At 43.2% G+C, this 23,567-nt stretch overlaps 2 protein-coding genes across 2 annotated transcripts; both read right to left on the reverse strand.

The window, feature by feature from the left end:
- Positions 1-1,891: 1,891 nt before the first annotated feature.
- LOC123126033 (pectinesterase inhibitor 12-like) lies at positions 1,892-2,568 on the reverse strand. Its single transcript, XM_044546449.1, has one exon. The coding sequence runs from the start codon at positions 2,563-2,565 to the stop codon at positions 2,014-2,016; it is 552 nt and encodes a 183-aa protein (XP_044402384.1). The 5' UTR covers positions 2,566-2,568; the 3' UTR covers positions 1,892-2,013.
- Positions 2,569-5,273: 2,705 nt separating this feature from the next.
- LOC123126034 (pectinesterase inhibitor 12) lies at positions 5,274-6,040 on the reverse strand. Its single transcript, XM_044546450.1, has one exon. The coding sequence runs from the start codon at positions 5,930-5,932 to the stop codon at positions 5,384-5,386; it is 549 nt and encodes a 182-aa protein (XP_044402385.1). The 5' UTR covers positions 5,933-6,040; the 3' UTR covers positions 5,274-5,383.
- Positions 6,041-23,567: the final 17,527 nt, after the last annotated feature.

Genomic DNA, 23,567 nt, shown 5'->3' on the forward strand with positions numbered 1-23,567 from the left:
ATCGGCCATAGCACCACGATCACCATCTTCAACAACATGGCCCGCTGGAGGGGGTGGAGGAGGAGCCCGACCTCGCGTCGCAGCCGCCTTCTTGCTCGTCGGGCCCTTCGCTTGGGACTTTGGCCGACGGACGGAGGGGGTGGAGGAGGCGGCCGTACTCGAGCCGCCGACCGCGATGGGAGTGAGGACGGCCACAGCAGAAGAAGTTGGCGCGGCAGCGGACACGGCTCCATGGAACAATCAAAAAGTATAGATATGTTTGAGGAGTACCAGTCGCCGTCCCTTGCAGCACCAATAGGGCAGCCTGCCGCAGCGGAAGAAGTTGGCACGGCAGCGGACACGGCTCCATGGAACAATCAAAAAGTATAGATATGTTTGAGGAGTACCAGTCGCCGTCCCTTGCAGCACCAATAGGGCAGCCTGCCGCAGCGGAAGAAGTTGGCACGGCAGCGGACACGGCTCCATGGAACAATCAAAAAGTATAGATATGTTTGAGGAGTACCAGTCGCCGTCCCTTGCAGCACCAATAGGGCAGCCTGCTGCAGCGGAAGAAGTTGGCGCGGCAGCAGGCACGACTCAATGGAACAATCAAAAAGTATAGATATGTTTGAGGAGTACCAGTCGCCGTCGCTTGCAGCACCAATAGGGCAGCCTGCCACACCAGGGGTGATACTCGTTCGCACCAGCAATGACTTCCCAACAATAGCATCACGGCCCTTGGAGCACCGACCCGCCCTATACCACTAGGGCACTCTCTTGATCTCTTCCCCGTCTAGTATCAAGCCATGTATAAAATAGGACCAACCATCACCGCTTCAAGATGAGTCGACTACTACAACGACGGTCGCTCTACTGTAATCTGGAGCCTAGTGTCGCGGACATTCGCCGACAGTGGATACCAGTGCAGCGGAGCCTCTATCGCAGTGTTGATGGCTAAGAGCCAAGATCCGATGCTCGTCTTGCAAGAGCCCCGCTACGGACGCGCCCTGCCGCAGGCCTGTCGGCGCCAATTGCCGCAAAGCAAGCACAATACTCGCTAGAGTTCGTTGCCCTAGACTATTTCTCCCCTGTGCGCGCACGGTAGTGGGAGGACGATGGCTGAAATGTCTGGTGGCTTGGGGGTCATAGATAGGAGCAGACCGGATGGCTTATGGGGTGATTGATTTCCCCCCAAAATTATAAGGTTGACGCTTAGCACGCTCCTTTCGTTATTTTATTTTGCTACTAACTTTTTATTTATTAATTTTTTCTAGGCTTATCTTGTTTTTTTACATTTTTATGTTTTGTTTTCTTTTTATGTCTTCCTTTTTTATACATAATTTTTTAAAGATGTGATGATCTTTTTTCATTTTTACAATGTGTCAACATTTTTACAAATACATGATGAATATTTTCTTAGATATGTGATGCACATTTTCAACATTTTTGATATATGATGAACAATTCTTAGATATACGATGAATATTATTTTTAATACGCAACAACCATTTTACAAATATGTGATTAAATTTTTTAGATATGTGCGCAATGAAGTTTTTAAAAATATGTTAAAATGTGTATAAATACACAATAAACAACATTAAATATGCCATATACATTTTAGACCACCATGATGATATTTTCATAAATATGCACACATTCTTTTTTTAAAGATGGTTGATATTTTCCCTTTTTAAAATATGTGAAATTAAGAAATTCTTCAAGAAAATAGAAAACCGGCTCATGGCCGGACATGGGCCGGGCCCAGGCGTGCGCCCGCGTGGGCGTTTCCATGTCTATTCGTCGCACTGTGCAGGGAGTGGGGGGACTCACGCAGCCTGTCGTGCCTGGAGACAAAATGTGAAACCAGCAACACATAGAGCCACTGTGTATATGGAAATGACATCGCACACGTATTTTTTATTTGATGAAAGACATCTCACACGTTGGACAACAAATGGCAATTCCATTTCATGCGATCGATCGAGCAAATAAATGGAAATCAACCACCAGCTAGCTACGTAGCTACGTAGATTACATCAGAGGATTCGGCGCCGGCAAGCTAGCAATCGCATATGCCAATTGGGACAGCCAGTCGGCGTAGATGTTCTCCTTGCCCAATGGATTCTTGTTCGCGCTCCCCTCGAACAAGAGCAGGTCGCACCTGTCGGGATCTTGGTTGGCCTCCAGCAGTTTGCCGGACGCCGCTTCGACGCGCCCGGCACGGAGGTCACCCAGCGCGGCGTCCAGGGTCCTCTTCATCTCCCTGTAGTAGCGGAGGCAGCCGCCGAGGTTCTTGACGAGGTCCTCGACGGCGAGCACCGTCGACGTGACGTTGGCCACGGTGAGGCTGGTGGCCACGACGGCGAGCTCACGTGCGTCCTTGGCGGACGCGGCCGCCGGGTCGGACGAGAGCGCGCCCACGCAGGAGTCGTACTCGTAACCCAGTTGCCCACCGGGTCGGCCGACGGCGGCGCATGTCCTTGTGATGATCGCGGACGGAGTGCCGACGGCGAGGATGCCGTCTCCGGTAGCCAGGAGGAGGATGAGGGTGAGGAGTAAAGCAACCTGAGGATGCATCGCCATCGTCGGTCCTACCCACCTCGCCGTGACTATCACCAGTCGGCGGCGTGTATTTATGCACGCAACGAATAGAACAGATTAAGTAACGGTAGGAATGAAATTAATACATCAATATTATGCTTTTGCAATCTTTACCAAATCAATCAGATCTAGCTAGCTTTAGAGTCTTTAACGACGGAAGACAAAATCCTGTATTTATTGAGAGAAATCGGTTACTAGATCATGCGTTAATGACTCCCATTTGTCGATCATAAATTGGAAAGTTTGGAGGTAATCATACATGGATTATTTTCACTTATTTTCGCCTCACCTCCCACCACCACCTCTCAACTCCGATTTTTCGTGGTAAGTGCTGATTCAATTAAATCACGTAAATATTAGGTAATCAGGAATTTAAAAATCACACCATATATGTGCAACCACTTTTCTAAAAGATAAGCATGAGATTTTTTTTCTTAATAACCTTTCAAAATGAAATCAAATATTTCTCAATAACAAATTGCTAATCCCGTGCAATATATCGTTTATTATCTATCTATTATTAACTCTACTATTGAATCACAGTCACAATTTTTCCTAATACAAAAATAAAATCTTATATCTTGCAAATCTTTAACATTATAAAAAGGGAATCCCCCAGGTTACCTTGGTCGAGCTCCTCCCTCCCATCAAACGACCCCACCTCCCCATTATCCATGTTAAAATTCCATCCCAAAAAAAATAAGAAGAAAAACCCAGTCCCACCCGCGGCTCCCTTCCTCGTTTCTGTTTCAGGGCACTAAAACCGCAAGTACCAAAATCCGGTCCACAATCCATCGTAGACGCACGTGCACACGTGTCCGTGTACGGTTACCTGCCAACACATAAAAATTCGATTCCACAACCGGATACTCAATTTTCAAATCATCAAATCCATATTACATGCAACATGAAACCTAATCTAAGTGGAGCTCGTCTGGCTCCGCCGTGACCATGTCCGGCGGTCGGCTGCACCCCTCGAAGTGTTGCTCCGGTCGCCGACGAGGTATACTAGGACATGGGACATGTACCGGCTAACAGGACTCGAGTCGTCGCCGTCTCCCATGCCCTACTTTTCCTCGTCGGAGCCCGTCGCCTACACGTCTTCGGTGGACGTGGGATCGATGATGGATTCGTCGTGGTCGGAACCAGCTACGTGCACCACGACCGGTTGCGGCTCCCGGGGTGGCCGTGCACCATACATAGCGCCGGAGAGTGCGACCGCCTCGCCAACATCCGCCGCGATGGCTGTTGCCATCTCTCGCGCCCGCTGTCTTGCACAACTGTCTTGCATAGTGGGCACGCTGCGCCATACTTGCGTCGGACGACGGCCATGCGTTCACCTCCGCCTCAGCGCGCCAACGAAGCGGTTGCGCATCCACCGTCGCGTTCGGACACCACATGGACCGCACTGCCTCCAATGAGTATCAGTCCCCATCCCTTGCAGCACCAACAAGGCGTCCTGCCGCACCAGGGGCGATACTCGTTTGCACCAGCAATGACTTCCCAACAATACAATCACGGGCCTTGGAGCACCGACCTGACCTATATCACTAGGGCACTCTCTTCCCCGTCTAGTATCAATCCATGTCCAAAATGGGACCGACCATCGCCACTTGAAGATGAGTCGATTGCTACAACGATGGTCGCTCTACTGTAATCTAGAGCCTAGTGTCGAGGACATTCACCGACAGTGGATACCAGTGCAGTGGAGCCTTTATCGCAGCGTCGACCGCCGTGAGCCTAAGATACTATGCTTGTCTTGCAGGAGACCCGCTACGGACGTGCCTTGCTGCAGGCCCATCGCCGCCTATTGCCGCAAAGCAAGCGCAACACTCGCTAGTGTTCGCTGCCCTAGACTATTTCTCTCCTCTGCGCACGGTGGTGGGAGGACGATGGCTGAAACGTCTGGTGGCGTGGGGATTATAGATAGGAGCATATCAGATGGCTTCTGTTGCGATCGATTTTCCCCCAAATTATAAGGTTGACACTTAGCACACCCCTTTCGTTATTTTATTTTGCTACTAACTTTTATTTATTCGTTTTTTTAGTCTAATTTTTTTTACATTTTTGAATGTTTTTCTTTTCTTTTGAGTTTTTTATTTGTATACCATCTTCTTTTTTCTTATGTCTTCCTTTTTCATACATAATTTAAAAAAATATGATGATCATTTTTACAATGTGTGAACATTTTTACAAATACATGATGAATATTTTCTTAGATATGTAATGCAAAGTTTCAACATTTTTGGTATATGATGAACATTTCTTAGATACACGAAGAATATTGTTTTTAATACGCAACAACCATTTTACAAATATGTGATGAATTGTTTTAGATACGTGTGCGATGAATATTTAAAAACATGTGACAAAATGTGTATAAATGACAATGAACAACACTAAATATGATATAAGTATTTTAGACCATCATGATGATTTTTTCATTAATATGTGAATTAAAAAATTCCTGAAAGAAAATAAAAAGCCGGCTCATAGCCAGACATGGGCCTGGCCCATGCGTGCTCCCACGTGGGCGTTTCCACACCTATTCGTCGCACTGTGCAGGGAGTAGGGGGACTCATGCAGCCTGTCTTGCCTGGAGACAAAAATGTGAAACCAGCAACAATTCCTGGATGTTATCTGTCACGTAGGGCCATTCTGTATATGGAAATTCGAATTAAAGCATCACGTTGAACAACAAATGGCAATTTCATTTTATGCGATCGATCGAGCAAATGGAAATCAAATCAACCACCAGCTAGCTGCGTAGCTAGATTAATAAGCCGCATGAGACCAAGAATTAAACTTGACGTCGGTGCCGGGGATTCAGCGCCTGCGAGCTAGCAATCGCATATGCCAGTCGGGACAGCCAAGCGGCGTGGGTGTTCTCCTTGCTCATCGGGTTCTTCTCCGCTCTCCCCTCGAACAAGAGGATGTCGCAGTCGCTGGGCGCGTGGGAGGCATCCAACAGTTTGTCCGACGCCGCTTCGAGGCGCCCAGCACGTAGGTCACCGAGCGCGCCCTTCAGAGTCTTGTTCATGTCCCTGTAGTAGCGGAGGCAGGCCCTGAGGTTCTTGACAAGGTCGTCGAGGACGAGCACCGTCGACGTGACGTTAGCCACGGTGAGGTTGGTGGCGACGACGGCGAGCTGACGTGCGTCCTTGGCGGCCGCGGCCGCCGGGTCGGCCGAGAGCGCGCCCGCGCAGGAGTCGTAACCCACTTGCCCACCGACAGCGGCGCATGTCCTTGTGATGATCGCGGACGGAGTGCCGACGGCGAGGCTGCCGTCTCCGGTAGCCAGGAGGAGGATGAGGGCGAGGAGTAAAGCAACCTGACGATGCATCGCCATATGACTGTTGTCGTATCGTACTCACTTCACCCGCTCACCGTGACGGTGTGACTATCATATTGTGAATGATTTATACACCGGAACGGAGGTAGTAGTAGCTAGCGCTTAGGTACCAGATCGTATGTTAATGACTGCCATTCGTTGATCATAAATCGAGGGCAGTAGGTTTCTGTTATATTTTTTTTTCGAGGGGGTAGGTTTCTGTTATAAGATGGATGGTTGGGACATACAAACCACGGGGACGACCGGTTCAACCAATCAAAATTCAAAATTCAAGCAATCTTTCCTCCTAACAGGGAAGTTCGTAGGGTGGCATCACATTGCTTGTTTATTTTCGCCTCACCTTCTACTACCACTCCTCCACTCTATTTTTTTGTGGCAGGTGCCGATTCAATTAAATCACATAAATATCAAGTAAAAAAAGAATTCAAAAATCACACCATATACGTCTGATCTTCTTCCTAAAAGACAGACATACGATTTTTCTCAATAACCTTCCAAAATAAAATCAAATATTCCTGAATAACAAATTGCTAATCCACATAATATACCATTTATTATCTATCATTAACTCTACTATTGAATCATAATCACACTTTTTCCTAATACAAAAATAAAATCTTTTATCTTGCCAAATCTCTAACATTAAAAGGGAATCCCCAGATTACATTCGTCAATCTCCCCCCTCCCACCCAACGAAGCCCACCTCCCTGCTATCCATGTTAAAATCCCGTGCCAAAAAACAAGAAAAAAAATAAGTCCCACCTGTGGCTCCGGTCCTCATTCCCCCTTCAGAGCATCAACAACCGCAAGTACCAAAATCCGGTCCGAAAACACCCGTGGACGCGCTCACGCGCATCCGCATACGGTGACCGGACAACACACAAAAATTCGATTCCACAATCGTATACCCCATTTTCAAATCATCAAATCCATATTACATGCAACGTGAAACCTAGTCTAAGCAAAGCTCGTCCGGCTCCACTGCTCCCATGTCCGGCGGCCGACTGCTACTCACACAGGAGTTGCCCGCAAAAAAAACCTCCCGCGGGAGTTGTTGGATTCCCAGAAAAGAAAAGGTGATGTAGCACAACAGCAGCAAGTATTTCCCTCAGTTAAGAACCAAGATTTATCGAACCAGTAGGAGTCACCATGCTAACAATGTTGGGGAACGTAGCATGCAATTTCAAAAAATTTCCTACGATCACGCAAGATCTATCTAGGAGATGCATAGCAACGAGAGGGGGAGAGTGTGTCCACGTACCCTCGTAGACCGAAAGCGGAAGCGTTAGGTTAACACGGTTGATGTATTCGAACATCTTCATGATCCAACCGATCTTAGTACCGAACGTACGGCACCTCCGTGTTCAGCACACGTTCAGCTCGATGACGTCCCTCGAACTCTTGATCCAACAGAGGGTCGAGGGAGAGTTCAGTCAGCACGACGGTGTGCTGACGGTGATGGTGATGCGATCCGCGCAGGGCTTCGCCTAAGCACTACGACGCTATGACCGGAGGCGTAAAATGTGGAGGGGGGCACCGGACACGGCTAAGAGAATAACTGATGTGCCTTTGGGGTGCCCCCGCCCCCGTATATAAAGGAGGGGAGGAGGAGGCCGGCGGCCAAGAGGGGCGTGCCATGGTGGGAGTCCTACTTGGACTCCCAGTCCAAGTAGGATCCCCCCTTTCCTTTCACCACCGGAGGGAAAAGGAAGGAGAGGGAGAAGGGAAGGGAAAGGGGGGCCGCGCTCCCTCCTCCTTGTCCTATTTAGACTCCCTAGGAGGGGGGCGCGCGCCACCCCCCCCGCGGGCTTCCCTCTCTCTCCCTTAGTCCCATGTAGGCCCAACACTTCCCCTGGGGGGTTTCGGTAACCCCTCGGTACTCCGGTAAAATACCCGAATCACTCGGAACCATTCTGATGTCCGAATATAACCTTCCAATATATGAATCTTTACCTCTCGACCATTTAGAGACTCCTCGTCATGTCCGTGATCTCATTCGGGACTCCGAACAAACTTCGGTCACCAAAACACATAACTCATAATACAAATCGTCATTGAACGTTAAGCGTGTGGACCCTACGGGTTCGAGAACTATGTAGACATGACCGAGACACATCTCCGGTCAATAAGCAATAGCGGAAACTGGATGCTCATATTGGCTCCTACATATTCTGCGAAGATCTTTATCGGTCAAACCGCATAACAACATACGTCATTCCCTTTGTCATCGGTATGTTCCTTGCTTGAGATTCGATCGTCGGTATCATCATACCTAGTTCAATCTCGTTACCGGAAAGTCTCTTTACTCGTTCCGTAATGCATCATCCCGCAACTAACTCATTAGTCACATTGCTTGCAAGGCTTATAGTGATGTGCATTATCGAGAGGGCCCAGAGATACCTCTCCGATACACGGAGTGACAAATCCTAATCTTGATCTATGCCAACCCAACAAACACCTTCGGAGACACCTGTAGAGCATCTTTATAATCACCCAGTTACGTTGTGACATTTGATAGCACACAAGGTGTTCCTCTGGTATTCGGGAGTTGCATAATCTCATAGTCAGAGGAATATGTATAAGTCATGAAGAAAGCAATAGCAATAAAACTAAACGATCATAATGCTAAGCTAACGTATGTGTCTTGTCCATCACATCATTCTCTAATGATGTGATCCCGTTCATCAAATGACAACACATGTCTATGGTCAGGAAACATAACCATCTTTGATCAACGAGCTAGTCAAGTAGAGGCATACTAGGGACACTCTGTTTTGTCTATGTATTCACACATGTACTAAGTTTCCAGTTAATACAATTCTAGCATGAATAATAAACATTTATCATGATGTAAGGAAATATAAATAACAACTTTATTATTGCCTCTAGGGCATATTTCCTTCAGTCTCCCACTTGCACTAGAGTCAATAATCTAGATTACATAGTAATGATTCTAACACCCATGTAGTCTTGGTGCTGATCATGTTTTGCTCGTGGAAGAGGCTTAGTCAATGGGTCTGCAACATTCAGATCTGTTTGTATTTTGCAAATCTCGGTGTCTCCCTCCTTGACTTGATCATGGATGGAATTGAAGCGTCTCTTGATGTGTTTGGTTCTCTTGTGAAATCTGGATTCCTTCGCCAAGGTAATTGCTCCAGTATTGTCACAAAAGATTTTCATTGGACCCGATGCACCAGGTATTACACCTAGATCGGATATGAAATCCTTCATCCAGACTCCTTCATTTGCTGCTTCCGAAGCAGCTATGTACTCCGCTTCACACGTAGATCCCACCACGACGCTCTGCTTGGAACTGCACCAAGTTACAGCTCCACCATTCGTATCCGGTTTGCGACTTAGAGTCATTCGGATCAGTGTCAAACCTTGCATCAACGTAACCATTTACGACAAGCTCTTTGTCACCTCCATAAACGAGAAACATATCTTAGTCCTTTTCAGGTATTTCAGGATGTTCTTGACCGCTGTCCAGTGATCCACTGCTGGATTACTTTGATACCTCCCTGCTAAACTTATAGCAAGACACACATCAGGCCTGGTACACATCATTGCATACATGATAGAACCTATGGCTGAGGCATAGGGAATGACTTTCATTTTCTCTCTATCTTCTGCAGTGGTCGGGCATTGAGTCTGACTCAATTTCACACCTTGTAACACAGGCAAGAACCCTTTCTTTGACTGATCCATTTTCAACTTCTTCAAAACTTTATCAAGGTATGTGCTTTGTGAAAGTCCAATTAAGCGTCTTGATCTATCTCTATAGATCTTGATGCCCAATATATAAGCAGCTTCACCGAGGTCTTTCATTGAAAAATTCTTAGTCAAGTATCCTTTTATGCTATCCAGAAATTCTGTATTATCTCCAATCAACAATATGTCATCCACATATAATATTAGAAATGCTATAGAGCTCCCACTCACTTTCTTGTAAATACAGACTTCTCCAAAAGTTTGTATAAAACCATATGCTTTGATCACACTATCAAAGTGTATATTCCAACTCCGAGATGCTTGCACCAGTACATAAATGGATCACTGGAGCTTGCACACTTTTGTAGCACCTTTTGGATCGACAAAACCTTCTGGTCGCATCATATACAACTCTTCTTTAAGAAAAATCCATTAAGGAATGCAGTTTTGACATCCATTTGCCAAATTTCATAATCATAAAATGCGTCAATTGCTAACATGATTCGGACAGACTTAAGCATCGCTACGGGTGAGAAGGTCTCATCGTAGTCAACTCCTTGAACTTGTCGAAAACCTTTCGCAACAAGTCGAGCTTTGTAAACAGTAACATTACCGCCAGCGTCAGTCTTCTTCTTGAAGATCCATTTATTCTCTATGGCTTGCCGATCATCGGGCAAGTCAACCAAAGTCCACACTTTGTTCTCATACATGGATCCCATCTCAGATTTCCTGGCCTCAAGCCGGGTTTATTACTCCACACATCGACCGCTATCCAGCATGCATCTAGAGTATTAAGTTCATAAGAACAGAGTAACGCATTAAGCAAGATTACATGATGTAGAGGGATAAACTCAAGCAATATGATATAAACCCCATCTTTTCTCCTCGATGGCAACAATACAATACGTGCCTTGCTGCCCCTGCTGTCACTGGGAAAGGACACCGCAAGATTGAACCCAAAGCTAAGCACTTCTCCCATTGCAAGAAAGATCAATCTAGTAGGCCAAACCAAACTGATAATTCGAAGAGACTTGCAAAGATATCAAATCATGCATATAAGAATTCAGAGAAGAATCAAATATTGTTCATAGATAATCTTGATCATAAACCCACAATTCATCGGATCTCGACAAACACACCGCAAAAAGTATTACATCGAATAGATCTCCTAGAAGATCGAGGAGAACTTTGTATTGAGATCCAAAGAGAGAGAAGAAGCCATCTAGCTAATAACTATGGGCCCGAAGGTCTGTGGTAAACTACTCACACATCATCGGAGAGGCTATGGTGTTGATACAGAAGCCCTCCGTGATCGATTCCCCCTCCGGCAGAGCGCCGGAAAAGGCCCCAAGATGGGATCTCACGGGTACAGAAGGTTGCGGTGGTGGAAATAGGGTTTCGTGGTGCTCCTGGATGTTTTCAGGGTATATGAGTATATATAGGTGAAAGAAGTAGGTCGGTGGAGCTACGAGGGGCCCATGAGGGTGGGGGGCGCGCCTACCCCCCTGGGCGCGCCCTCCTGCCTCATGGCCGCCTCGTTGTTTCCTTGACGTCCACTCCAAGTCTCCTGGATTGCGTTTGTTCCAAAAACGACCCTCGCGAAGGTTTCATTCCGTTTGGATTCCGTTTGATATTCCTTTTCTGCGAAACACTGAAATAGGCAAAAAAACAGCAATTTGCGCTGGGCCTTTGGTTAGTAGGTTAGTCCTAAAAATAATATAAAAGTGCATACTAAAGCCCATTAAACATCCAAAATAGATAATATAATAGCATGGAACAATAAAAAATTATAGATACGTTGGAGACGTATCACGGACCGTACTCTGGTTGACCTACGAGGTTGGGTAGTAACTTGATCTGAAGTTTCATGATCATCATCATTAGCTTCCTCACTAATTGGTGTAGGAATCACTAGAACTGATTTCTATGATGAACTACTTTCCAATTCGGGAGAAGGTACAATTACCTCATCAAGTTCTACTTTCCTCCCACTCACTTCTTTCGAGAGAAACTCCTTCTCTAGAAAGGATCCATTCTTAGCAACGAATATCTTGCCTTCGGATCTGTGATAGAAAGTGTACCCAACCGTTCCCTTTGGGTATCCTACAAAGACGCATTTCTCCGATTTGGGTTCGAGCTTATCAGGTTGAAGCTTTTTCACATAAGCATCGCTGCCCCAAACTTTAAGAAACGACAGCTTATATGGTGTCGTCTCAACGGATTTAGATGGTGCCCTATTTAACGTGAATGCAGCTGTCTCTAAAGCATAACCCCAAAACGATAGCGGTAAATCAGTAAGAGACATCATAGATCGCACCATATCTAATAAACTACGATTACGACGTTCGGACACACCATTACGCTGTGGTGTTCCAGGTGGCGTGTTGCGAAACTATTCCACATTGTTTCAAATGAAGACCAAACTCATAACTCAAATATTCACCTCCACGATCATATCGTAGAAACTTTATTCTCTTGTTACGATGATTTTCCACTTCACCCTGAAATTCTTTGAACTTTTGAAATATTTCAAACTTATGTTTCATTAAGTAGATATACCATATCTGCTCAAATCATCTGTGAAGGTCAGAAAATAACGATACCCGACGCGAGCCTCAACACTCATCGGACCGCATACATCAGTATGTATTATTTCTAATAAGTCAGTTGCTCGGTCCATTGTTCCGGAGAACGGAGTCTTAGTCATCTTGCCCATGAGGCATGGTTCACAAGCATCAAGTGATTCCAAAAGTACATCAGCATGGAGTTTCTTCATGCGCTTTACACCAATATGACCTAAACGGCAGTGCCACAAATAAGTTGCACTATCATTATTAACTTTGCATCTTTTGGCTTCAATATTATGAATATGTGTATCACTACAATCGAGATTCAATAAAAATAGACCACTCATCAAGGGTGCATGACCATAAAAGATACTAGATGATACCCCGCGCGTTGCTGCGAAAATAGTAGTATGAAAAAGGGATAGATTAGAGAAATGAAATATAAATAATATGAATATACTTGTTAACCATGTGATCTCTCAACTAAAGTAAATAATTTGATGAGATTAAACAATGCACAACTAACTAGAAAAATAGAAATGTTTTCCCTTTTCCTTCTAAAAATATAAATCTTAAATAAACACAAAACACAAATAAAATAATGCAAGTGCTTAGTAATGAGCCTTCATTGTTCTAATCTTCACACCGACAAAAGAACAATTCACAAAGATGGAGCACACATAAATGGTGGTTCACATTATTAACCAACTAACCTGCACACTCGCGCATATATTTCACGCATTATTGAAGAGCAATGAACAATAATTCTCTGAACATAATTGCCACCATCTTACAATCGTCAGGGAAATCCTCTTGATGCAGGGTTAAGCAACTAACATCATAAATCCATCCCCTTATCAGAAAGGCATCACCACCTGAGACTCACGTCATAGAACAAATTACTCAAACCAGCAAGGAATAAGAAAATAACAAAAACACAACTAAAGAAAGAAACTTATTATCACGTGAGTATAAGGACATAGTAAGATATCATCATTTGTGTATATGCATTTGATCGAGAGATGGTACCTCTTGGAATATAGCAAGACGACTAAAATGTATCTCGTCCTGCTGTAACCACATCAGAATTTTCCAAGTTTCTGACATATTGGAAGGTCCTAACTTATTATCCCATCCAATTACGCAAATATAGATTTGTATGCTTGGTAAATAAGAAGACCGGAGAAGAAAATATATCACTAAAAATTCTAGATGTATAAAAACAGAGTAGCTCGGTGTTCAGAAACCTATGTTAGAATCGCATCTTCCAACATATCATTGTAGGCTCATGAATCATATGGTATGGTCCCATAATGGCGGCATAAATTATGCCCTTGGGGGTATAATGTTTTCAATAATAAAATGTCATTTCTGGGCAACACATTTTTCCTAATTTTAGTTACATGATGTCATGTCAAGATGGAATGCACACTACACTGATTCAGTTCAGCAACTTATGCTTGAAGTTGTCATACCAGAACCACTGCACATGGGAGAAACATACCCCAATGGACTAAATAGCCAAAGGAAGGATACTGAAATAACTAAATTGCATAGACTTAGATCTGACCTCTCAGGCTAGGAAGCAATGGCACGCATCTATGGCTGACCTAACTGCCACCCTCTGGCAGATTCAACCATCATGCAGTATCAGTCATGGCCAAAATTGAAACAGTGTCCGACTATAATTGTTGAACAACACAAAAGGAGATGTGTAGACATGGAAAATAAGATGTATCTCCGTAACGTGGCTGGCAGGTTAGAATTGTCCATCGTTGATAAGAGCATTAACAACAAAAATAACCTGCATGTTCGATTATGGAAGTCATACTATCAACAGATATTTTTGCATTTGTGCCAAGTAATTTCTTCAGATGTCTTCTTTAGCAATGCATGACAATACAATCTATGCAAAATTAGTACATCAGAAAATAAGATGTATTAGTGCATGATAATACAATCCTTCTAAGAAAATGGAGGCACAGTACTTACCTTCAGTGGATGGTAGCATTGTCTTCCTCAAAGGGATTTTGACGCAACCTGCTAGAGTAAATCAAAACAGTAAGAGGTAAATTTGCTACTTTAAGTTATTTTTGTGATCTAGGGTTTACCTTGTAATACTCTTTGACTGGCAGTATCTCTTCTCGTCGCAGCAGATCATGGAGCAGTTGTCGAAAACCACACGACGCTTTCCTTGTCCTGGCTGATGCGTGTGGTGGTCAATTAAGTTGAAGGTGATGGTAGGACGGGGGAGCGAAGGCCACGAAAACCTATAGCCGAGGAGAAGAAGAGGATGGATCGGGTGATATTCTGTAGCCGGGGAGAAGAAGAGGACGCATCTATGGTAGGACGGGGAGGATATTAATTGTCAGAAAAAATGGTGGGTAAGGCAGACATGGGAGAGGAGGAGGCAAATTAAGGTGCCGATGCATTCTCTCCATTAATGAAGAATTGGACAAGGTGAAGAGGAAGAGGGGCAGTTGTGGAGAAGAAAGGACGCAGAGGAGGCGCTGCAAAAGCAAGCGATGCGATGCGGTACGGGCTTCCAACATTGAAAGGCCGAACAACCCATACAGGCTTCCAAACATTGAAAGGCCGAGAAGCCGCTTCGTACAGCCCAACCGCTAGTACAGAGGTAGGGGAGACATGCAAAAAAAAGTCCGGCATCGAGGGATAACGTGCGGGATGGCACCAGGAAAAGAGGATGATGTGGTCTTGCGAGAGAGCAGAAATATAACATAGTAAATGACATGGCACATTGCTGATGTAGACAGTGTGCATGATGAGAGAATAGAAATTAGTGGGGAGCAACTTCTTAAGAATGGTAGATTACTCATATAAATAGAACAACCATTATTCTTTGATTTAAATGAATAACCGTCTCGCATCAAACAAGATCGAGATATAATGTTCATGCTCAACGCTGGCACCAAATAACAATTATTCAAGTCTAAAACTAATCCCGACAGTACATGCAGAGGTAGCGTGCCGACGGCGATCACATCGACTTTGGAACCATTTCCCACGCGCATCGTCACCTTGTCCTTAGCCAATATTTGTTTAATCCGTAGCCCCTGTTTCGAGTTGCAAATATGAGCAACAGAACCAGTATCAAATACCGAGGTGCTACTGATACGTCTCCAACGTGTCTATAATTTTTGATTGTTCCATGCTGTTATACTATCAACCTTGGATGTTTTATAATCATTTTATATCATTTTTTGGTACCAACCTATTGACATAGTGCCAAGTGCCAGTTGCTGTTTTCTGCATGTTTTTTACATCGCAGGAAATCAATATCAGTCGGAGTCCAAATGCCATGAAACTTTACGGAGATTTTTTATGGACCACGTAATGGGCCCTGGCTGCGCCTGGGGGGTGCTCCGAGGAGAGCACAACCCACCAGGGCGCGCCCTGGTGGGTTGTGCCCACCTCGGGGTGCCCCCAGACCGCCTCTTTGCTCTATAAATACCCCAATATTCCAGAAACCCTAGGGGAGTTGACGAAATATTGATCCAGCCGCCGCAGAGTCCAGAACCACCAGATCCAATCTAGACACCATCTCGGATGGGGTTCACCACCTCCATTGGTGCCTCTCCGATGATGCATGAGTAGTTCTTTGTAGACCTTCGGGCCCGTAGTTATTAGCTAGATGGCTTCCTCTCTCTCGCTGAATTCTCAATACAATGGTCTCTTGGAGATCCATATGATCTAACTCTTTTTGTGGTGTGTTTGTTGGGATCTGATGAACTTTGAGTTTATGATCAGTTATATCTTTTTATATCCATGAAAGTATTTGAGTTTCTTTGATCTCTTTTATGCATGATTGCTTATAGCCTCGTATTTCTTCTCCGATATTTGGGTTCTGTTTGGCCAACTTGATCTATTTATCTTGCAATGGGAAGAGGTGCTTCGTAGTGGGTTCGATCTTACGGTGCTTGATCCCAGTGACAAAAGGGGAACTGACACGTATGTATCGTTGCTACTAAGGATAAAACAATGGGGTCTATCTCTACATAGATAGATCTTGTCTACATCATGTCATCGTTCTTATTGCATTACTCCGTTTTTCCATGAACTTAATACAGTAGATGCATGCTGGATAGCGGTCGATGTGTGGAGTAATAGTAGTAGATGCAGGCAGGAGTCGGTCTACTAATCTTGGACTTGATGCCTATATAATGATCATTGCTTGGATATCGTCATGATTATTTGAAGTTCTATCAATTGCCCAACAGTAATTTGTTCACCCACCGTTTGCTATTTTTTCTCGAGAGAAGCCACTAGTGAAACCTACGGCCCCCGGGTCTCTTTCTCACATATTTGCCTTTGCGATCTACTTTTCCTTTGCATTTATTTTCAGATCTATTAAACTAAAAATACAAAAATACCTTGCTGCAATTTATTCTTATTTATTTTATTTGGCGTTCTATCTATCAATCTACTACAATTTTCTCACATCCGTTTGCCCATCTTGGGGCGCCGCTACCCGAAAGGGATTGACAACCCCTTTTACACGTCGTGTTGCGAGGATTTGTTATCTGTGTGCGGGTGCTGTTTACGTTGTGTTGCTTGGTTCTCCTACTGGTTCGATAACCTTGGTTTCTTCACTGAGGGAAATACCTACCGCCATTGTGCTGCATCATCCTTTCCTCTTTGGGGAAATACCACGTAGCTTCAAGCCGCATCAAAAGGAATTTCTGGCGCCGTTGCCCGAGAGGATCACGCCAAGATAGTCTCCTGTCAACTCGCCAATTTCTGGCGCCGTTGCCGGGGAGGATCTTGAACATATACCAGGTTCCTAATCACAAATCTCATCTCCTCGCAATTTACATTATTTGCCATTTGCCTCTTATTTTCCTCTCCCCCACTTCACAAAAATTTGCCATTTTATTCGCCTCTCTTTTTCCGTTCGCCGTTTTCTCGTCAGATCTATTCTTTGCTTGCAATCATGAGTGATTTCAGTATGGCACCAACAGATGATGGCCTAACTCCTAAGATAGGACATACAGGCAATCTGGATGCTAAAACTTTTATCTTGGGGCAAGGGAACATTATAGGAAAAGAACGTATCCAAGAGTTTTTCAATTGTGTTGGAAATCTGAGTCTGGATGATGCTCCTATACTTAAAACTACTAGATCTTATGCGGATGCTATTTCAGCACTAGTCTTGAAACTTGAAAGTAAATTTATTCGTACTCACCCTACTTTGCAAAGATTGTTTTTTGAGCTTCCCGAAATAAAGAATCCTAGGGCTAAAAAGTTGGCCACTCTCGTTCTTATGAATGAGTTTGACTACATAACACGGGAAGCTAGGGAAATCTTTGATTTTTATGGTACGAATTGTGAAAACCCCGTGATAGACGAAATTCTTTACAATAGTGACTATGCACTAAGGCATTTGCTTGGGGATAATAAAATCTTTGATGATAATCTTAAAAAGGAAGTCCCCGTTCTAGATATAATCCAACAAGTTTCAATAATGTTAATCAACATTACTCTTGGATTGTTGTGGGAAATCAAAGGGGTTATGATGAAAACCAACTTAGGAATGCTGAAGTTTCCATGGATAATATGTTTTATGTTGTGTTTACAAAACTCCATGATGAAAACACTTCAAAGAAAATTAAGAAGAGGGATGACAAAACTTAGATCCTTGCTTTATGCCTAGCTAAGGGCGTAAAACTATAACGCTTGTTTGGAGGTAACCCAATGAATAAAATTTATTTGATTTTTGCTTTCTGTTCTTGGGTGTTTGCACAATTATGCTACTTCTATGATTGTGTTTTTTGTGTTTTAATTAGTGTTTGTGCCAAGTAAAGCCTTTAGGATCTTCTTGGGTGATAGTTGTTTGATCTTGCTGAAAAACAGAAACTTATGCACTCATAAAATAATTTTCATAAATCACAGAAAAGTGCTTTTGCACTGATTCTTTTTGCAGAAGATTAATATACAAATTACCCTGGTCTTCCTAATTTTTTAGAATTTTTGGAGTTACAGAAGTATTCAAAATAGTCATATTTCTATAGACTGTTCTGTTTTGACAGATTCTGTTTTCTTTGCGTTGTGTGCTTGTTTTGATGGCTCTATGGTTTTCTTTGATGAGTTTTTGCCATAGAAAAGTTGGAATACAGTAGATATAATGCAAAAAATAAAATATGAATTGGTTTGATACAATACTTATAGTAGTGGTTTGCTTTCTTATACTAACGGATCTCATGAAGGTTTTGTTGAGTTTTGTGTGATTGAAGTTTTCAAGTTTTGGGTTATCTTATGATGGATGAAGGAAGGATCGAAGAGCCTAAGCTTGGGGACGCCCCGGCATCCCAAGCTATTATCCAAAAATGAGCAACCAACTAAGCTTGGGGATGCCCCGAGTGGCATCCCCTCTTTCTTCTAACGACCATCGGTATTTTACTCGAAGCTATATTTTTATTCGTCACATACTATGTGTTTTGCTTGGAGCGTCTTGTATGATATGCGTCTTTGCTTGTTTTATTTTGTGTTTTAAGTCTTGATCCCTTGCTGGACACACCTATTTGAGAGATCCAAAATTATGTCATGACTTGTTAGAATTGCTCTCTATGCTTCACTTAAATTTTTACGAGCTGTGGACTTGCTCTAGTGCTGCACATATATATTTTTGAGCATGGTGTGCTTTAGTATTTTTGAAGAAATGCTCTCTTGCTTCACTTAGATTTATTTGAGAGTTAGTAAAATTTTCAAGAAATTCTCTCTTGCTTCACTTAAATTATTTTGAGAGAAAGAAAAAAATTATGCTCATGATCTTCACTTATATTTGTTTGAGCTTAAGCAAAGCAACACATGAAAATTAGTCCCAAAGTGATAGATATCCAAGAAGGATATAATAAAAACTTTCATGAAGATCATTGGACAAAATAAACTTGATTCTTAGTAATAGTTTTGAGATATGATGATGTGATATGTGAGTTGTGTTGATGAGTAATTATGCTTTAGTAAGAATATTGGTGTTAAGGTTTGTGATTCCCTTTGCAAGCACGAAAGTCAATAGTCGTGCAATGAAATTATATCCTACTTGTGGTGCATTACTCGGTGTTAATTATGCTTAATGCTTGCTTATGAGATTATTCGTTTCTTGGTTGGCCGCTTCTCAATCTTTTGCTAGCCTTCATTTTGCACTAAGTATGATCTCTACTTGTGCATCCAAAATCCTTTAAACCAGTTTTGCCACATGAGTCCAGCATATCTACCTATATGTGGTATTGTTTTGCCGTTCTAAGAAAATTTGCATGTGCCATCTCTAATTTTCAAAATAAACTTCTCTTTTGTGTGTTTGTTTCGCTCGCGGTGCGGTGAGGGGTGGCTAATATGTTCCATGCTGGATGTGTTATTCTCATGATGAGTGTTTATTGACTTGTCATTGCACGAGAGTAAGGCAAAGGTTTTAGGGATGCCCAGTCCCGAAATGAAAAAAATGAATTTACTTTATGTTGTCAAATAATAAATTCCTTGGAAAGTGTTGGTATGGAGGGCAACCGTGGATACGGCTAGCCATGGAAAGTGAAAGTATGGTGGAAAAAGGAATAAACTTTATTTTCTGTTTGGGAACCGCCTATGATATATCTAGCATGGAAAGTGTTGGGAGCTCTAAGTCGTTTTCGTTGGTGGGATGGATACACCTCCCAAAATGTTTTTATCTCTAAGTTTTTCGCTTTGAGCTCTGGCACCTCTACAAATCCCTACTTCCCTCTGCGAAGGGCCTTTCTTTTACTTTATGCAATTTTTTATTTTGAATTTGAGTCTCCATCTTCTCTTATAAAAGCACTAACTAGGAGGCAATATGATCGTACTTGAGTATTGGGTGTAGCTAATATGCGAGTGTGTTTTATGAATGGATCAATGGTTGAGCATGATGGGCTAGGGATAACTTATTTTAGCGTTGATATTTTGAAAGACATGGTTGCTTGTTGATATGCTTGAGTATTTAAATTATCATGTCAAAACTAGACTATTGCTTTGAATCACATAAAAGTCCAAATGTCCATGCTATAAAGAAAAGAATATGATATGACATGTTAGGCAGCATTCCACATCAAAATTCTGTTTTTATCAGCTACCTACTCGAGGACGAGTAGGAGTTAAGCTTGGGGATGCTGATACGTCTCCAACGTATCTATAATTTTTGATTGTTCCATGCTGTTATACTATCAGTCTTGGATGTTTTACAATAATTTTATAGTCATTTTTTGGTACTAACCTATTGACATAGTACCAAGTGCCAGTTGCTGTTTTCTGCATGTTTTTTACATCGCAGGAAATCAATATCACACGGAGTCCAAATGCCACAAAACTTTACAGAGATTTTTTATGGACCAGAAGACACGTAATGGGCCCTGGCTGTGCCTAGGGGGTGCTCCGAGGAGAGCACAACCCACCAGGGCGCGCCAGGAGGCCCAGGCACGCCCTGGTGGGTTGTGCCCACCTCGGGTGCCCCCCGGACCACCTCTTTGCTCTATAAATACCCCAATATTCCAGAAACCCTAGGGGAGTCAACGAAATATTGATCCAGCCGCCGCAGAGTCCAGAACCACCAGATCCAATCTAGACACCATCTCAGATGGGGTTCACCACCTCCATTGGTGCCTTTCCGATGATGCGTGAGTAGTTCTTTGTAAACCTTCGGGTCCATAGTTAGTAGCTAGATGGCTTCCTCTCTCTTGCTGAATTCTCAATACAATGGTCTCTTGGGGATCCATATGATGTAACTCTTTTTGCGGTGTGTTTGTTGGGATTTGATGAACTTTGAGTTTATGATCAGTTATATCTTTTTATATCCATGAAAGTATTTGAGTTTCTTTGATCTCTTTTATGCATGATTGCTTATAGCCTCGTATTTCTTCTCCGATATTTGGGTTTTGTTTGGCCAACTTGATCTATTTATCTTGCAATGGGAAGAGGTGCTTTGTAGTGGGTTCGATCTTACGGTGCTTGATCCCAGCGACAGAAGGGGAACCGACGCGTATGTATCGTTGCTACTAAGGATAAAACGATGGGGTCTATATCTATATAGATAAATCTTGTCTACACCATGTCATCGTTCTTATTGCATTACTCCGTTTTTCCATGAACTTAATACACTATATGCATGCTGGATAGTGGTCGATGTGTGGAGTAATAGTAGTAGATGCAGGCAGGAGTCGGTCTACTAATCTTGGACGTGATGCCTATATATCATTGCCTGGATATCATCATGATTATTTGAAGTTCTATCAATTTCCCAACAGTAACTTGTTCACCCACTGCTTGCTATTTTTCTCGAGAGAAGCCACTAGTGAAACCTACGGCCCCCGGGTCTCTTTCTCATATATTTGCCTTTGCAATCTACTTTTCCTTTGCATTTATTTTCAGATCTATAAAACTAAAAATACAAAAATACCTTGCTGCAATTTATTCTTATTTATTTTATTTGGCGTTCGATCTATCAATCTACTACAATTTCCTCACGTCCGTTTGCCCATCTTGGGGCGCCGCTACCCGAAAGGGATTGACAACCCCTTTTACATGTTGGGTTTCGAGGATTTGTTATCTTTGTGCAGGGGCTGTTTATGTTGTGTTGCTTGGTTCTCCTACTGGTTCGATAACCTTGGTTACCTACCGCCGCTGTGCTGCATCATCCCTTCCTCTTTGGGGAAATACCGACGTAGCTTCAAGCCGCATCAGCTACTACGAGCATTAGTAAGGTACACATCAATAACATTTATATCAAATATACCTTTCACTTTGCCATCCTTCTTATCCGCCAAATACTTGGGGCAGTTCCGCTTCCAGTGACGAGTCCCTTTGCAGTAGAAGCACTCAGTTTCAGGCTTAGGTCCAGACTTGGGCTTCTTCTCGGGAGTAGCAACTTTCTTGCTATTTCTTGAAGTTCCCCTTCTTCCCTTTACCCTTTTTCTTTAAACTAGTGGTCTTGTTAACAATCAACACTTGATGCTCCTTCTTGATTTCTACCTCCGCAGCCTTTAGCATCGCGAAGAGCTCGGGAATTGTCTTTTCCATCCCTTGCATATTACAATTCATCATGAAGCCTTTATAGCTTGGTGGCAGTGATTCAAGAACTCTGTCAATGACACTATCATCAGGAAGATTAACTCCCAACTGAGTCAAGTGGTTATGGTACCCAGACATTCTGAGTATGTGTTCACTGACATAACTGTTCTCCTCCATTTTGCAGCTATAGAACTTGTTGGAGACTTCATATCTCTCAACTCGGGAATTTGCTTGAAATATTAACTTCAACTCCTGGAACATCTCATATGCTCCATGACGTTCAAAACGTCTTTGAAGTCCCAATTCTAAGCTGTAAAGCATAGTCATCAGCTTTGCTCTGCCAGACATTCATAACGTCCGGAGTTGCTCCTACAGCGGGTCTTGCACCTAGCGGTGCTTCCAGGACGTAATTCTTATGTGCAGCAATGAGGATAATCCTCAAGATACGGACACAGTCCGTGTAGTTGCTACCATCATCTTTCAACTTAGCTTTCTCTAGGAACGCATTAAAATTCAACGGAATGGTAGCACGGCCATTGATCTACAACAACATAGATATGCAAAAACTATCAGGACTAAGTTCATGATAAATTAAAGTTCAATTAATCATATTACTTAAGAACTCCCACTTAGATATACACCCCTCTAGTCATCTAAATGATCATGTGATCCATATCAACTAAACCATGTCCGATCATCATGTGAGATGGAGTAGTTTTCAATGGTGAACATCTCTATGTTGATCATATCTACTATATGATTGACGTTCGACCTTTCGGTCTCAGTGTTCCGAGGCCATATCTTCATATGCTAGGCTCGTCAAGTTTAACCCGAGTATTCTGCACGTGCAAAACTAGCTTGCACCCGTTGTATGTGAACGTAGAGCTTATCACACCCGATCATCACGTGGTGTCTCGGCACGACGAACTGTAGCAACGGTGCATACTGAGGGAGAACAATTATACCTTGAAATTTAGTGAGGGATCATCTTATAATGCTACCGCCATACTAAGCAAAATAAGATGCATAAAAGATAAACATCACATGCAATCAAAATATGTGACATGATATGGCCATCATCATCTTGTGCCTTTGATCTCCATCTCCAAAGCACCGTCATGATCTTCATCGTCACCGGCTTGACACCTTGATATCCATCGCAGCGTCATTGTCGTCTCGCCAACTACTGCTTCTACAACTATCACTGCCGCATAGTGATAAAGTAAAGCAATTACATGGCGATTGCATTTCATATAATAAAGCGACAACCATAAGGCTCCTGCCAGTTGCCGTTAACTTTTACAAAACATGATCATCTCATACAA

This window comes from Triticum aestivum, chromosome 5D, assembly GCF_018294505.1.
Source record: "Triticum aestivum cultivar Chinese Spring chromosome 5D, IWGSC CS RefSeq v2.1, whole genome shotgun sequence".
Lineage (NCBI taxonomy): Eukaryota > Viridiplantae > Streptophyta > Magnoliopsida > Poales > Poaceae > Triticum > Triticum aestivum.

Excerpts from the sequence above, each read along its gene's own strand:
- LOC123126033 (XM_044546449.1), bottom strand. The coding sequence starts at position 2,565 with ATGGCGATGCATCCTCAGGTTGCTTTACTCCTCACCCTCATCCTCCTC.
- LOC123126034 (XM_044546450.1), bottom strand. The coding sequence starts at position 5,932 with ATGGCGATGCATCGTCAGGTTGCTTTACTCCTCGCCCTCATCCTCCTC.